Source organism: Cupressus sempervirens, chromosome 7 (assembly GCF_028749045.1).
Source record: "Cupressus sempervirens isolate cs-2001-9-10 chromosome 7, ASM2874904v1, whole genome shotgun sequence".
NCBI lineage: Eukaryota > Viridiplantae > Streptophyta > Pinopsida > Cupressales > Cupressaceae > Cupressus > Cupressus sempervirens.
This window is the reverse complement of record NC_143124.1, coordinates 195,694,319-195,712,498: the sequence shown is the minus strand read 5'-3', so window position 1 is coordinate 195,712,498 and position 18,180 is coordinate 195,694,319. Positions and strand designations below refer to the sequence as shown.

The window sequence follows — 18,180 nt, the reverse complement described above, 5'->3', positions numbered from 1 at the left end:
TTATTTAGTTGCGTGGTATAACTATATTCTTTTTTGGGCGATCCATGACGTCATTGCTCGCGTCGTTCTTTGAAAGTCACAGGCAGCGTACAACCAGTATTTTCGAAATGAACTAAAGATTTTCACGGCAAACTGGGGAGATATTTTCGGGACACGTAGCGATAGATTATCTTGAATGAGCGTGATACTCACGAAAGTGTCGAATATACAAAGATACTACAGATTTGAATCCTTGTTGACATTATTCTGAATTTTAAATATTTAGTTTTGAGGAAATTTATATAGTTGCGGGAGCTTAAAATAATTTAATAATAATAACAATTAAGAGGTTGAAATTTGTAGCTATCTTCACGTCAATAGTTGTAGCCATCGTTCTGGAAATTTAACAAATTAAAGAGTTGTATAATATATATATATATATATAATAATAACAATTAAGAGGTTGAAACTTGTAGCTATCTTCACGTCAGAAGTTTTAGCCATCGTTCTTGAAATTTAAGAAATTAAAGAGTTGTATTATATATACATTCCTTCAATAAAATATAAGAAAAAGAGTTGGGTCTCCGTATCCAATTTCACGTGCACAATTTCAGCTTTTTGTTATATTAGGCAGCATTTTTTTTCTATTGTTTTTCCGATATGTAAACAATGTGGGGACGGAGTGTTTAATACTCACTCTAGCATTCATATTCATATATCTCTGGGAGAGTACATGTGCCTTACATTATTTAGGGAAAATGCATACGTCTAAACTCTGAAAGGGGAAAGCTGCTCTCAGTTTCAGAAACTTAGTTTGAAGGTTTAAATCGATGAGAGGTCCAAGAGTTCAGATCACATTTTCTTCTTGCATTACCAGGTACATTATATATGCATTTTTTAAAACCTTCTGCACGGTATAATTTTCTTTTGACTATAGATTAATTGTTTTGTGCAAAGAAAAGGATTGTTCTTAAACAATGGTGGTAATGAAATGTGACACCTCAATACTTCTAAACAAAATAATTAATCGGGAGAATTCTTTTAGAACAAGTTAAATTTTGGCGGGTTTTTTTATATTTACTTTTGTTTTTTCTGTTGATTCTTTTTTAACATAAAAAATGAAAAAAAATGTTGGGGTTATATATTTTCTTCAAGGCATTCTTCAACCTACTGAATCTATTAGTTGTCAAATTTTATTGAGTTTATCTATAGCTAGCTTATATTTTGTTTGAAATTTTTATATCTTATTTCTGAGCTACTTTAGTAAGGGAGAATTTTTACTTTTTAAAAAGGGTACAAGTTCAAGTTTCACAGAGAATAGAATATGTATTTTATGTTTGCCGCATAGATAACTACCTCCTGCAAGAAATACTGGTAGTTCTATATAATTGCCATATATATATAGACCTAAAAACATAACTGAAATTTAATCAGAATTCAGCATACGATCTTTATGATTTGCTATTAGTCCTAAAAGACAACGGTATTTTTGAGAACAAAAAGTTCTTTCCTAAATTCGTTTGTGCCAATTTGTTGGAAATTGAGCCGGCGCCCTCAGCAGGGATGCTACCTGGAACTCTTGCCTATAGGATGATATCAAGCAGGTTAAACCCGTTAAAACCAAACAGTCCGATTCAAATTTTATTACCCATTAGGCTACCATCCTAATTGCGGGAAATTTCTCTCAGATGTAAATTCTGGAAGCATATTAACTTTGGGTAAGTATTTATCCTAATAAGGATGATAGTTTTGGAGAAGGTGAGAGGGATTAATTTTGGTCAATATAATCTTTAGCTTTTATTGTGGTTAAGATATGAGATTATGAGTTATTGATTGCAGTCATATAGCTTTGGGTGCCTGCTGTCGGCGTTGCTGCATGAAATTCAGTTATTTCTCTGTGTTATAGGGATTAAGGGTCGGTTACGTGTGGTTTTGTAATGTCATTTGGTGAATAAGAGGTTTTCAAACTATTTTTTATCAGAAGATCAACATTTTAATGTCTGATACAAGCACTAGATTTATAGAATACATAGGCTGTTAAAACATGTCACAAATAAGAGATTGATTTTGGTCAATATAATCTTTATCTTTTATTATGGTTAAGATATGTGATTATTAATTATTGATTACAGTCAGATAGCTTTGAGTGTTTGGTGTTGACATTGCTGCATGAAATTATTAATTATTTCTCCGTGGGACCACGATTAGGGAGGTTGAAGGTGGTTTGTGGTGCTGTTTGGTGGATAAGAGGTTTTTTCAACTACTTGTTAGAGTAGGGGTTGTCATTGCATCAAAGGATCGACATTTTAATGCCCGATAAAACCACTAGACTTATGGAAGACATGTGAGGCAGTTAAAACATGTCATGAGTATGAGGTTAGTTATGGTCAATGTAATTATCTTTTATTGTGGTTCAGATATGTGATTATTAGTTATTGATTGTGGTTGGATAGCTTTGAGTGATTGTTGTCATCATTACTGCATCAAATTATTCGTTATTTCTTTGTGGGACCACAATTGAGGATGGGTTGGAGGTGGTTTTATGGTACTATTTGGTGGATAAGAGGTTTTTAAAACCACTCGTTAGAGTGGTGGTGTTCGTTGCACCTAAAGATTGACATTTTAATGTTTGATACAATCACTAGACTTATAGAAGACACATTAGGTTGTTAAAAAAATCATGAATCTCGAAGGAAGATATTGGTGATTAGTCCAACAATTTCCTGCTCAGTGTCATCCAAGAGGATTTGAACTTGTGACCAAGCTCTAATACCACTTGTTAGAGTGGTGTTTTCCCTTGCACCAAAAGATCACCCTTTTAATGCCTGATACAACCACTAGACTTATAGAAGTCACAGGAGGCTATAAAAGCATGTCATGAATCTCAATGGGAGACATTGGCAATTAGTCCAACAAATATTGCATGGAGGGTTTGTAGGTGGGGGTTAATATAAGGGTGGGGTTTTCTTTCTTGGTGATTCTAGGAGCGCTGTTTTTGGTTCTGATTGAGTCATTTTTTCTTTTCAAGGGTTTTGTGCTTGTTTTTCCATCTGTATTTTGCTTGTGTAAGCTTGTGCATGCTTTTTCATGATGGACCCTCACTAATGGAGATGTTCCTTTCAAAGATGTGGGTGGAGGAGTTCCATCTAATCCTAGTTTCAAGATGAATATGAAGTGTTTAGAGACAATTTTTCATCAGAATAGATGTTTTCAGCCTTTGAGTGTGAATGAGTGTCTAGCGCGGAGTGAACACATGCTTGTGTTTGTGATTCAATCCAATATAGTTGAGGATTTTAACAATCTTTCTCATCATGCCTTGATTTTAACTTCACAGAGATTAGAGTTTCACTTCCCTATTTGGAATTGTGTGTTCACCATATTTGGAACCTAGATGGTAAGATGAAGTAATTGAATGCCAATAACTTCTCGTAGGTGAATTTTTCTGCATTTTGATAGAAATAAGGCTTTTGAAAGGGGGCCTTACTTTTCTAATCAAGTGGGATTATTAATTAAGTAATGACATAATAGATTTTAGCCTTCAAACAAGCTAGCATGAAGAGTCTCAATCTGGGTTTGTCTTTCATTATTCTTGTGGAAATTTAGTGGTACAACATTTTTTTACTATAGTGCATATTTGTTTGGTAAACTAATGGACCTATCAAAACAAACAATGGAATAGTTGTAATTACTTACACATATGTTTTCTTTAAATTGATTTGAGTAGGCCTTTACTACATCATACAAATATTTGGTCAAGTGCCGCCTCCTAGATACAACAATTAGATTATGAAACCATTTCATTTTGTTGTTGCATTTGTCATGAATATGGTAATTTTTAGTGGACATATACTAAGTCTATCAATGCATGTCATTCTGATAAGGATCCATATTAGTCTCCATCTAGACATGTATGGAGAAGAAAAAGTTCATCAATCTTGAGATTAGTTAAAGTCTTGAACAATAAACTAACCCTTACAACACCTTACTTATACTAACACTTTAGTGAGGTAGGAGATAACAATAACTAAATGACAAAATTAAATAACTAAACTATGAATGTGAAATATGAGAAAGTCAATAAATACTAGTTACCAACACCAAATAAAATTTTAACTATAGAAACCAATGCATGATAGTGTTGGTATGGGACAAAGGTGCGACATGTGTACATCCCATATGGGTAGAATACAAGGGAAAATACATGTTTATCCATAAACTCATAAAATATCATAATATAGGGTGATCCCATAATAGTGGGTTATAATTATTGCCATGAAGGAATAATGGGCAGTTATGGAGGTCACATTTGAACAAGTCATTTAGTTGAAGTAGAAGCTTCAATCAAAGTACCTTAAGGCCTTTGATTGAAGATCCTTCTATGCAGGGGCTTTGATCAGACCCCTACAACATTAGGCCGATTGGAGACCCAACATAGAGAGCTTTGATGCAACCTATGACACCATACTTGGGTTTGATCAAAGCTTCTTGTGCAGGGGGATTTGATTAAACACATTCCTTCAATCAAAGGAGGCTTTGGCTATTTTTATTTAGAATCCCAGATGTGAAAATTATGATGGCATCATTAATAATAGGTTGGGTCTTCATAATGTGTCTAGTGAATCTCTTGGACGACAATGTGACTTTGGCTTAAAAGATTGTGCTACATCACCTTACACTTGCTATACTTTATTACCTGGATGTAATAAATTTGTCCGTTGTTATTTTTGCTTCTATGTTGCATGTTTTAAATTGTTTTCTCTATTATTAGTTTTTGATTTTTTATGTAAATATATATATTTATTATTAGTTCTGTCATGCAATCTATTCGCTATCATTGACCTTACACTTGTTTTACTTTATTACAGATATAATAAATTTTCCCGTTGTTAGTTTTGCTTCAATGTTGTATGTTTTAAATTGTTTTCTCTATTATTAGCTTTTGATTTTTTATGTAAATATATATATTTTTTATTAGTTCTGTCATGCAAACTATTGCATTCATCTAGTGCAAAATAAATTTCTTGTAGATGATAAATTTTCCATGACTTGGGGTTTGTTGGAGATGATAAATTTGAGCAACAATGCAAGCTAAGTTAGGGGAATCTATCTCCAAAAAATCCAAGTCATTGATTGTGGGTGGGAGCCAGGCCTCCCATCAAGCTCATCCTTGAGTAGAGGGGTGGGAGTCGATTTATAAAGAAAATTGTAATAACAACCTCAGAGTGGGAGATTGAGGAATGAGGGAAAGAGAAGACAATGCATATATACACTAAAGTTGGGTTTTCCCTACCTTCATCATAGCCGCTTTGCCTGCCTCACTAACGATCCCGCTCAATACCCTTTGCTTTTTCCATGGCTGCTTTGGATTCTATGTTTTTTTTTTTTTTTAAGATATTTCTTCCCACTTGAGATCAAGTGAGGTCAATGAGTTGGATCTAGGTAAGGAGGATAATTAAATAAAGCATTTACTCACTTCAAATGTGAAAATTTTAAAATTCAAAATTATATGTTTTGCGAAATAGTCTAGTACCACATTTGTGCTAAAGTTCCACTGTCTAAAAAAATGGCATTGCAAAATTCAAAATTTCTCACTTCATCGTAATTCCAAAACCACTACACAAATCAACATTGACAGGGACTCTGACGTCATGTGTCTCTTGTTAAATTTTTACTATTGTATTGTTAAAAACTAATAACATATTTTTAGAAAACTTAGAATTCTTTTGAAAATCTTAAGACAAGATTATAATTTTTTTAAGAAAATGTTATTAAACTTTAACATTCCTTAGAAAATATATAGAAATTTTTATAAAATCTTAAAAATCTATAGGAAGCCTTAGAGAAAAATAGAAAAGCTCTAGAAAACCTTAGTAAATCTCTTTTCATAGGTCTTTTAAGATTTCCCCCTCTCTTTCTCTTTCCCACACACAATATGTACTTTTTGAATTCCCTTAACTCTCTCTCTCTTTAGGTATTTTTGTTCCCTTCACACACCTTTACTTGCTTTCACTCTCTTTTTATTCTGTTATCACATTCTTTTACTACCAACCCCCCAACCCCCCCCCCCCCCCCCCCCCCCCCAGGTCTCTTATCCCATAAAACACAATTTCCTCTTCTTTCATGATCTTTTCATTCTCTTAACACATACACCACACACAAAAACATTTGATTGATTCTCTCTCTCTCTCTCTCTCTCTCCCTCTCTCTGAATTAATATATCAATTAATTAATATAATTCATATAAGATCATTTAATCAATTTAACCTATTTAATACAAAAATAATATTCAAATAAATTAATTAAATATATCCCATCAAGATAATTTGATATACAGTGTTAACTTAGCACATCCCCTTAAGACATATAAACATAAATATCTACTATTTAAGGTTATTTAATCTATTTCATATCAAGAACTAATTGATTCAACTTATTTATTTCATCAATTAATATTCAAACTTGTCAATTGAATGTACACCCCTTAAGTCAATTTAGTATCCTATGCCAATTTAATATGTCCCCTTCAGACAAGTTAACATAAATGATCAATTCAATCTTGATCTTTAATCAATATAATAATTTCGAAATATAGATCTAATAAGAAATTATTCATAAAACTAAATACATGAGGTACAACACAATCTACTTAAGTCATTTCAATTACGTGTCCTCAAGACAAATTTTGCAAACATAAACATTATCAGCCTCACACACATAAATACATATTTGTAAACATTATTCAAACCATGTCAAAAATCTTAGCTCACTCGTGGAGAATATGTAATATTCTCCCAATGATCCCCACTATGTAGTCTCTACTTACCACATGACTTTCAAATTTAGCTAGATAGATCTATAAAGGTAGTTAATAATTACTAGGTGGCTTTAAATTGAGATTCCCCTATTTTAGGTTGATAATCAACAAAGCGAATTTCATGCTGAACTATTTTGATTTTCTTTAAATATGTTCCTTGTAAAACAATTGAACTTTCATAGAAACTTTAACAATATTATAATACTTTTAGAATTGTTAATACACACACACACATACTTACATATGTGTGTGTGTCTATGTGCGAGTGTGTGTATTGTTATATATGTATGTATGTATGTATGTATGGATATGCATATGTATATGTATGTATATGTTTCTATGTGTGAATACACACACGTGCACATTTTATTTTATAGCTAATTTAAGATAACTAGTGGTTTAAGAGAGGATTCATACATAGATATTTCTCATTTTCTAAAAGTTTATATTAGATAGTTAATTTGATGGGTTTAAGGTGCACAAAATAAAAATAGTTAGGACTTGTTGCAAAGAAATGAACTAGGCATCTTGATGTTTCTAATACAATTATCCAATTTATATGAAGATTATTTCATGAGGATACTTTTGAGTATTATATTGATAGTTTTGTGTGAGCATGACAATTCTATTACAGTCTACCAACTAAATGGTTTGTGTCAAGGACAAATTTTGATAAGAGTTATAATTTGATTGAGCCCATGAATGATTATCTTATATCTTGATTAACTTTCATATGTTCATTCCTTTTTTGAATAATGTATATGTTATACTTCTTGGATTTGACAAAGTTATTTTTGGTCAAAAGACCATATCTATGTCCAAATCTAGATTGTGATGGAGATAGTGAGATGTATGGTTGATGGTCATGATCTCTATATGCAAATAATGATAGATATGATGTATATTTTTTTTCAAATCTTCCTCAAAATTGTTTAAGCATTGTAGATACTACAAGTTAGTTCGGTAAAGGATAATGTCTAATTTTGTACTGTAGTTTGATCTGTGAACCTGATTGAGGGTAACATATGTTTTGTACTTGAGAAGTGGGCTCTTAGTGAGTTCTTGAATGCTTAAGCATGTTGATCCTCAAGATAATCATGGTATTGTTAGTTAGTGGAAAACACTTAGTCATTCACTAGGTAGAGTTAGTCAATCATGAACGAGATTGAGTTAATCTATATAGGTCAAGAAATGTAAAGAAGACTTGTGTATATTTCAGTTTGTGCCGAGCAATTAATATTGCTGAGCAAGTCGAAGGTCATTGAGTACTCTAGTATTAGCCAAGTTGTCAATGAGACAGTGTTTCCAAGTGCATACTTAAGCTAGGTGATATAGAGGTCGAGTAACACAGAGTAATACGAGCATAATTGAAGCCAAGGGACAACATGTAGATTAGACAAGGCCAAGCGTCAACTATTACTAGTGTTGAGTAAGACACTTTGACATGATTGTTTGTAATGGCACAAACATTCAGGTAAATCATTTTTTCCAAGCTGAAGATGTATTTATGAGATCAAGGAGATGATCATGACGTTAATCATTGAACATCAATCCCTATGTAAGCAGATTAGCCAATCAGAAAATTGGAAGGACTAAGCAGTAAAAGGGAAAGATCTAGATTGTTAATTTTGATCTAGAAACTTTTACAGATGATTATAAGGGAACGATCCAAACCCTAATTTAAACCAATCTCTAAAGTCCCCAAGCTTCTACTCTCGACTCTGATCACACTTTCTACGGATCTCAAATCCCACTGTCAGAATCATAGATTCAGCTTATAGATCCACAAAACAAACCACAAACTATTTGTCACAGCTCTTTCTTCTCGCAAATGACCCTCAATGGTCAGGCCTCAAGCATTAGACCTACTGTTAAATCCAATTACCAATGCCTTATGCATCCACTCAACAATCAATTACTCATAGATGCAAGAACTCCTCTCATCCTACCAATGACATTCTACATACACAATGCCTATTGACAACTACCATCTCTGTCAGCATATTGGCAACACAATGTGACTGTCCCTTGAACAAACAAACCCACGATACATCTCAAAACAATTACTCATAGATGCAAGAACTCCTCTCATCCTACCAATGACATCTAGTCTTGATCTTGGTCTTCTGACCCTTTCCCCCTTCTAAAGGCTCTTCTCCCAATGCAGATAACGTCACACCATATTCAATCCCTTGACCATATACTGTCCAAGCACTAAATATCCAAGCCTGAACTCTGTCCAACATTTAGACAACCATTTATGTATGCAACTCTTTTGTAGAGACAGCCACCAATCTGTACTTGAATTAAGTTCCCCCTGGTTTTTTAATCTCTTAGAAATCGTCATTACTCACCCCTACACATTCCTAATCCTTTACTTCCCATACAAATGACTTTTACTGTTCAAACTTCCAAATCAGACCAACCTTCAATAGTGCAGTCCAGTCTGAGACAGAAGTTCAAATTTTTTGATGCATGATTCCCTGCATGAACCACATAAACTGTAATAAACATAAAATACACTGTTTTCCTCCAGTACACCCATTTTGGGGCTTTGGTGTACATAAAACAATACAGATTCACATTTCTTTTGCTCACTGGATAACCAAGGTGAGGGGTTTGACAGTCGACAGAAAAAATCTTAATATCTTTGTTAATACTGCTTGAAATCGGGTGCCACAGAGCCCAAAATGAATGAGATTCAATACCCTACCATCTACAAGTAGAGGATCATTGAACGGACATCGTTTTCACCATGAAAACATGAAAATCGGAGAGTTAAAATCTGAATAGAACAAGGGTTTGGACAGCTTACACTAAAATTTGAATATCTTGGCCTATGATCAATGAAAACGGGTGATTAAAAAGCCAGAATTTCGAGGATTCGTACCTCCATCCAATCCAGCGTGTTTCAGAGCAAAATATCAAGAGCTTTTTCACAGAAAAAACCTGCAATCGGAGTGTTTTTAATTGGACAGCAACATGGAAAATCCCAGAGTTAATTGGAATCAGACTTGACTCTTTGACTACCATACTATATTTTGGATCAATACAAACGTTTATAGAGCCTTTTCCTTACTGGGAGTGGATGACAACTCCCTCAAGTACCAACTACCAATCCAACTAACTTTGGTTAGGCCTGACACTAATGTTATCATCTTGACAGCTTTTAGGTGTCAAATGAAAATCTTTTAGTCTTGAGCACTTACATAGCCTATTAGGTCTAGTTTCAATCAACATAGCAATTTTGATTACAAATGAACAATATGACTCCAAATGATCTTAGCACCCATGATTACAGTATAAAATAGTCATATAGACCTTATAGACATAATATTCTTCGAAAAGAAATTGAAGAGTAATTGCAAACATATACTAAACAAAGATGTCAAAGTATTCCTATGTGTCAATCTTCTCTCTTCTCTGGCCAATACTAGAAATGGATTTGCACTAGATCAAACCTCCATCACACAGGTTTTATATGCCTATCTTTGTAGGAATAAACTACTACTCACTACTTCATTATAGTCCCTTCAAGATGAAAGACAACGCAAGAAAACTATTGACAAGCACTAAGGAGAGAAACACTCTGGTATCAAATGAGTCTTTGTAGGACTAAACAACTGCTCACTACTCTGTTATGGTCCCTTCGAGATGAAAGACGATGCAAGAAAACTATTAGCAGGCACTCAAGAAATGAAGCCTCTGGTATCAAATGTGAATACAGAAGGGAAAGACCAAAATAAACTTAATAAATTGATGCAATGTGAAGGAATATAATACATGGTGAAATGTAGTTGAATCGTTCAGAAATGATATAATAGAAATACCATGCAAACAGGTAGTCTTCAATTTTGACTTACATTTTGACTATGTTCTGGATATTTCAATGTTCTTCAATTCCACTAAGAGATAATGGTTTCTTTCCCTCTCCTTTCCTTTACCTCACAAGATGATGTGATGATGCTCTTGCTCTTGCTCATCATTACTAGGGATAACTTTATTCTCTCACATTGTGATGAGTTTAAAGTTATTGCAAAACACAATGGAGAATTCTAATTGTGTTGTCACACACTATCTAGATTAATACCATGTTCTTCATTTTTTATTACATTATGCAGTGAATTGTTGTAATTCGATGTCACATTTGTGCAGTAAAGTATATCTATTCTTGGGATTTTATTTTGGATAAAATGATATGATCATTATCAGACAATTAACATTTCTTTATTAGAATGATCTTTGCAATGTCATAATAATAGACATTATTAATATTTAGTATTATAAAAAAAATTAATAATTATGTCTAGAAGTGCATATTTTTATATAAATAAAGTCTTTACTATGACTGCAAAATCCTTCATTGAAATTCATTGCTACCCATGTCAAAATTTAGCAGCAAAATAGGGAAAAAAATATAAACCTCTAATTCCTAATTATAATTTTATTCTCTAATTTCATTTTGTAGGGAGTTTTGAACTAGTATTTACAAGGTATAGATTAGTGGCTGATGCAGCATTTAAATGTCTTGTTAAGGATTGTTAAAGTTGCATACATCACTTATCGTAAAGTGAGTTTACTCTACAGGCACATCCACTGTGCTGCTAGCATAAGCTTATGAGAAATGCAAAATTGTGATGCATTTTTACCCGCATCCAAATAAAACTTTCATATTGTAAGAGAAATAAAGGTATAGCTTGTATTTTCTAAACTCAATTCTTAAAGAGCACCATGAATATTTCTACCATGGACAAAGTTGTAGTAAAAGATTTGTATCCAAGATTCTAAACTACTTAGAATAATGATTTTGTTTCATAAATTGGTGTAAATCCTAATGTAATTGACTTGGTGATAAATGCTGTGATATACGCATAAAGACGTGAGGGTAAGGACATGTAAACCATTTTGTTCAAGGATCTAATTGAATATTGGGTTAAAAAAATTATGAATTTCTCAACATAAGTCTAACACACCTTTGAAAGAAATTAAAACAATATTTATGTTTCACTTCTACATGCATCTGAAATATTTTATCAAACAACTTGCTCTCTAGCTTAAGAGGCTTTGGAGCTCCAAGCAGTCAAACAGAAAATGAAGTATATATATGACCACTCTCTCTCTTACCATATTGCTATCTGCATTAAATGAATTCCTTCTCATATAATCCTAGTCATTCTATTGATGTATGTTGAAATTATCAGTATAGGGGAAGTGTATTAGCAGTTGTTACAGCCAACTTGTGCACTTACATATTCTAAATGGTACATTAGATTTTGATAATTTTATTGTTGTTTTTATATACATTTTAACTGGTTACAGCTATTGTTCTGGCCTCTATCTAGTAAAGATAAATTTTGGGATCTGTTATACGTACAAAGTAGTTATTTCAAAGTGTCATCTGAAATATCTTTCTTATTTTCATATTAATCATTTGCTTTACATCAACTAGAAATGTTGCACGGTAAATGCAATACTTTTACCCAAAATGTTCCAACAATCATCCATGATTAGTAGTTTAAATTGGCATAATTGATATAATTACTGGTTTTTGTGCTTAAAAATATAGAGTTGTTAGCTCATCTATAATTTGCTACTACTGAAATTTCAACTCGTAAAAATTGAAACATGAATAATCTATTACATGAACAATAACTAGTAATCTTCCCCTTACAAAATTTAACTAATTAATATTTAGTGTAACTGAACATTTCAGTTCATACATGAAGTTTTTAGCAGATATATGACTAAAACTATTTTCCTCAATGAAGACTTCGGTCAATGGCGAACTCCCATTAAATGACATGATTTGGAAATACAGCCGACAATGAGCCAGAAACTCATTTAGTTTTCCTGTTCTTCATCAATAATTACCCTGTACCTTGTGTCCTCACAGCCTCACAGTCAACTGTTTGTCAATAAATACTAAATCCCACTTCACACCAGTAATTAATGTCGAAGTGTCATGAAGGAAATTTGTGCCAGAGAGCATAAAAAGGATCTGTTGGCTATCTAGCAAGCTAAAATTTTAAATCATAAAGAAGACTTTTCCTGATCTGTGTTTCTTTCATTTTATTCATCATATATAATTGATTCTCGATCTATGGATGGCTAGCATCTTCTGAATTGTCTTTCATCCTCCTCTTCAATCGTCAACTTTGATTTGAGGAATAAAAAGACTCTTCAGCACACATAAATACTGTGATATATGTAAAATCACATGAACTGTTAAACTAAAGCTATGTTTGTATTTAAGTCATGTGAACTGTTAAATTAAGGCTACTTTATAATTGAACTCATATGAACAACATTTACACACATATATATACATACAAAAAAGTTATTATTACTTTCATGTGAACTTATGCCCGTCTTTGCAAAAGCTTACCTTTTCATGTGAAAAACCGACTTAAAAAAAATGATGTGGTATTTTGTCAAGTTCTGTTAAAATATGAACTTATCCACCATCTTTTTTTTGGCTCAAACCATCTTTGTTTTGGCTCAAACAGAAAATGTTGATACATTGTGGAGTTGTGGTCCGCTTTACAACTTTTCTCTATTTGGTGGGATTTATTACTGCAAAATGCCAACCTGAAATGTGCGGATCAATGAGTGTGAGTTACCCATTCTGGATTAACAATTCTGGCTGTGGACACCCTGGTTTTCAGATCAGCTGTGAGAAAGATAACGATACTAAAACAATGTCTCCATTCTTTTATGCCAATGTTGGTAATTATACGGAGGGGAGACTTAGAGGCAATCATAAGGATGGGTTTAGCTATCCATACGAGGTCATGGAGATCGATTATACAGGGCACCTCATCATAGACTCTTGGTATAACTATGCGTGGACGTGTGGATACATGTCAGGGCAAACCTACTTTGGTCTACCTTCAGATGGGTTTTTCACCATTTCAAGCTCCAACAGATTCATAGTTGTGGGCTGCAATACATCTGGTACATACAGTTTTGGGGGCTTGGGAGAGGTGAGATGTGTAGCCATATGTGAGCCTCAAAGTACTCGACCATACTGCATGTATGGTTGTTGTGAGATTAACCTTCCAAATAATTGGCCCTCGATAAATTTCACTGGCGAAGGTTATTTTCGTATTTTCAATACTAGTACCAACAAGTATCAGTACAAGTGTGGATTCTCCACCATATTCGACCCTTCCACCTTCAGCAATAAAACAAGCGATTTTTGGGGAAGAAAAGGTGATGTTTTTTATGGTCTCCGCCTTAATTGGGGTATCGGCCTCCAGAAGTGTGCAGCAGCTAGAAATACAGCAAATTATTCTTGTGCCTCCAACGCACAATGCATCGACTCTCCTTCAGGAAAAGGGCATGTATGCAAATGTATTCCTGGATATAAGGGAAATGGTTACTTGAATGGAACAGACTGTACAGGTATAACTTTTGGATCTTTCAATAGTGTTATTATAATTCAATTGTGTATTTTTTGAATCAAAGTTATTGATTCATATTTAATGAACAGTAATTCGCAAGTATCCATCTATCATGAGAATGGATGAAAACTCAACACTAATTGTATCTAAGTCATGATTATAGAGGTGGAATTTTCTGGGAGCTCACCCATTCCAATATTACTTCAACCCACACAAGCTTAACAATGAAATGTCTTTTAAGTTTAACTTCCTGATACGTCAGCGAGTATTACTTAAATGCAATAAGTGTTAAGTGTTCTTATCATTCCTATAAAAGACAGATTCTTGTAAACCATTGTAAACCGAGAACCTTCGCAGTTGGATCCTAATAACAACATCACAATTTGCTTCTTGTAAAAAAAAATCTATTACTACAGAATTTTAAGTTTTGGTTCAATATATTGTATTTCTCAAATCTCTTTCTGATAACTTTCTAATCATGGTGATGATGATTGTTCAGACATAGATGAGTGCAGTAGTGAAAAATTGAATATGTGCGTTGGAGAAGAGAGCGGAGGAATATGCCATAACTTCGCAGGTTCCTACAATTGTTCATGTGCAAAGGGATACAAGGGAGATGGCTTTCATAATGGGACAAGATGCATGCCCACAAGTTCAAATCGTGGTGCCTTCCCTGCAATCACAGGTATCAAAATATTAGACTTACTGCCTCTAATTGTTTGCCTAAAAATTGTATTTTGACATCTGGTATAATGCACAGGATCCGTCTCTTCGGTTGTGTTTGTCTTCTTAACAGCATGTCTTTTGGTGTGGTGGCTTAAAAAACGCAACTTGAAAGTTGTGGAAGCTAAGTATTATCAACAACTGCAGCAGTATATCACTTCAAGAGTGGGGAGAGAAAGCCTGAGAATGTTTTCTGCAAGAGAATTGGCAAGAGCTTCTAATAATTATTCAATGGAAATGGAGCTGGGAAGTGGTGGCTTCGGAACTGTGTTCAAAGGCATTCTATCAGATGGTACTCTTGTGGCCATTAAAAAGTTCAAGAAAGCTTTCAATCTGGAGGATAACCATGAGTTTCTTAACGAGGTTGCAATTCTAACCCAAATAAATCACAGAAGCGTAGTTAAATTGCTGGGGTGTTGCATCCAGACTAAATTTCCTTTGCTGGTATCCGAATTCATTCCAAACGGAACACTGTTTCAGCATTTACACTCCAAAGACGGGTTTTTGACATGGGCTTCACGTTTGCAGATTGCAATCGAGACAGGGGAGGCTTTGGCATATCTACATTCTGGTGCATCTCAACCCATTTTCCACAGAGATGTAAAATCGTCCAATATTCTTTTGAATGAGAAACTTTCTCCCAAAGTTGCAGATTTTGGGATTTCTCGTCTCATTTCTAGTGCTTCCAATGACACAAATCTCACAACTAATATAATGGGTACAAAAGGTTACTTAGATCCTGAGTACTTCCATACATATCACCTCACAGATAAAAGTGATGTTTACAGTTTTGGTGTAATTCTGGTTGAGCTTTTAACGTCTCTACAGCCAATCTCTACAGCAAGGACCAACAATGAGTGGAATTTATCTCACCTTTTTCTTTTGAGGCTTCATCAAAACCGCCTCACAGATATCTTGGATAGAAAAGTATTGGAGGGAAACCTGCAGCAGATGGAAGATGTGGGAAGCCTGGCAAGAGAATGCCTTCACTTGGAAAGGAGGAAAAGACCATCGATGAAAGAGGTCGTGGAGGAACTTTTGCGGATTAGAGGAGGCAAGAGAAACACAAAATTTGAGAGCAGTGTAGAGTGTGATGATGAAACATTTGAGCAAAATGGGATTTTCACATCTTATGAATTCAACACTTCCACTTTCCCATCCACAGGTGGGAGCACGTCAGAGGAACCATTCACTTCATTGTTTGAGATGTCGACTTTGTCTGAACAAATTGTCTTCAAAGGAAAGCATTTTTAGTGTGTGTTCGAATATGTAATTTTTGTTCATTATAGTAAATATCTTGTTTATAAGTTCTTAGAAGTGATGACACAGTTTTCAAATGTGATATAGCAGTAAAATTTATAGAAAGCTTTCATGGTGCATCAAGTAATGGTCTATGATTGTGATTTTTATATGATCGAGTGGCCATTAGTAGAAGTTGCTAAAGTAAGGTTTAACAAACAAACAAACAAATGAATCAAAGGTGGGCATAGTGGCTCTGTTATGGATCAAAGTGGGATAAAACCATACCCAGAAGCATCACTTAAATCAGCAGGGGCACATCGTGGGTCCTTGCCATGCATCTGTTTCGTGCAAGGATTCTAAATGTGCATTTTAATTTTATTGATGTGCATTTCAAGTTTGTGTTTTCGAACGTGTATTCATTTATTTCTAACTTTCAGTAGCAGGTATCTGAGCCAGATTACGAGTCTCAATTTGGTAATACTGTGGTTTAAGAGGGAGTATTAGAAATAAACCATATCTAAACCGACAATGGACTATCCAAACAGGAGTCAATGGTTTGTAGTTGATAGAGCACTTTAAAAACAAATGAAATGAAAGCTCTATATATGTTAGAGCTCAACGTGGAATATCAATCAGATTAAAAATTTGCGAAGTTATGGACTTTCATAATTATTCTGTTCAAGAATGGACCACAGAACTTAGAGAAAAGCTCGTTGCTATTTATGAAGAAGTTACTAAAGAGGTTTGTCAAATTGTCAATTGGAGAAACAACAAAGAGCTAAACCACTTGGAAGAAGTTGGCAAGGACTTAAGAAAGATGATAGAAACAAGGGAGCGTTGATTGGAGGAGAAATCCGATTTGAATCAGACAAAGGAAATTAGGGTCCATTTGGTTGCTGGAAGATGACATTAGCTTTTTCAAAATTTGGATTTGAAAATTTGTGCATTTGTTTCAAAATTTGCAAAATGGAATTAGCATACGGGACTTCCAATTTTACCTCAAAACCAGGTTTTCCAACTTCCTAAAAAAAGTAAGAATTGAAAATCAAAACCTGGTTTTGTTTTTTAAGGTGTGTAAAAACAATAGATTAGACTACTTTTTGAAATTTACCTTCAGCTCCAAGCGTACGTATAAAAATGTGTCTTCACATGCATCTTCCGAATGAAACAAATGGTTTCAGTAAAATCCCAAAAATCAGAATGAAGATATACAAAACCTTGATTTGGTTAAACCAAGTTTGTAGAAATCCGGGTTTTTTAAATTCCATGAACCAAATAGACCCTTAATTAATTTGTTAGTAGAATTGGAGTCAATAAGTAAATCACAAGTTTTGGATCAAAGGTCTTGTTAAAATCTTGAGGTAAAGTTTGTAACGACATTATGAAGATAAAAGTTGTGTGTTCAATTTCAGTTAATGAATCAATGATTTTACAAGTGTTGGTCTTATGTCATAATCCTAAAATGTGAACATAATAGATTAGGCCACACATTATAACCTAGTCTAATGTTGAAAAAGGTTATGAATATGGATTGGTTAGTGAAAATTTGTTTTTGTTGTTTTAGTTAGTTTGTGCATCATCAACAAATCATGGGTAGGAGTTTTTATGTGTGTTGAATATTATAATTTCTAGTAAGAATATCATAAAATGATGGTAAAATTGTGAAAGGTATGGATATTGCAAGTTAAATTTTCTCCAAAAAATAAGTTTGTATTTGAGAATTTATATGAATTGTGCTAGTACAAACATGTAGGGGAAAACATAATCAATAAATATGAATTCTATCTCTTTCTTGTAATGACATTGCATTGTGATCTAGGAAAACTGTAGTCAATAAAAATGAATTCTATCCCTTTCTTGTAATGACATTGCGATTGTCATGTATGTATGTGATCTAGGAAAACTATAGAGAAATAATTAATTTTCAAAATAATAGATACAAAAATTATAATTGATATAACACACCAAATCAAAAGTAGAGCATAAATGGAATGTAAATATAAATTCTCAAGAAGGAAG

General features: G+C 33.7%; 1 protein-coding gene across 1 annotated transcript; it reads left to right on the top strand.

Annotated features, from left to right (window-relative positions):
• The first annotated feature begins 721 nt into the window (after positions 1–721).
• LOC149546168 (wall-associated receptor kinase 3-like) lies at positions 722–16,302 on the top strand. The gene is made up of 4 exons (XM_089791035.1): positions 722–856; positions 13,300–14,197; positions 14,696–14,881; positions 14,957–16,302. The coding sequence occupies exons 2-4, from the start codon at positions 13,303–13,305 to the stop codon at positions 16,171–16,173; spliced, it is 2,298 nt and encodes a 765-aa protein (XP_089647161.1). The 5' UTR covers positions 722–856; positions 13,300–13,302; the 3' UTR covers positions 16,174–16,302.
• Positions 16,303–18,180: the final 1,878 nt, after the last annotated feature.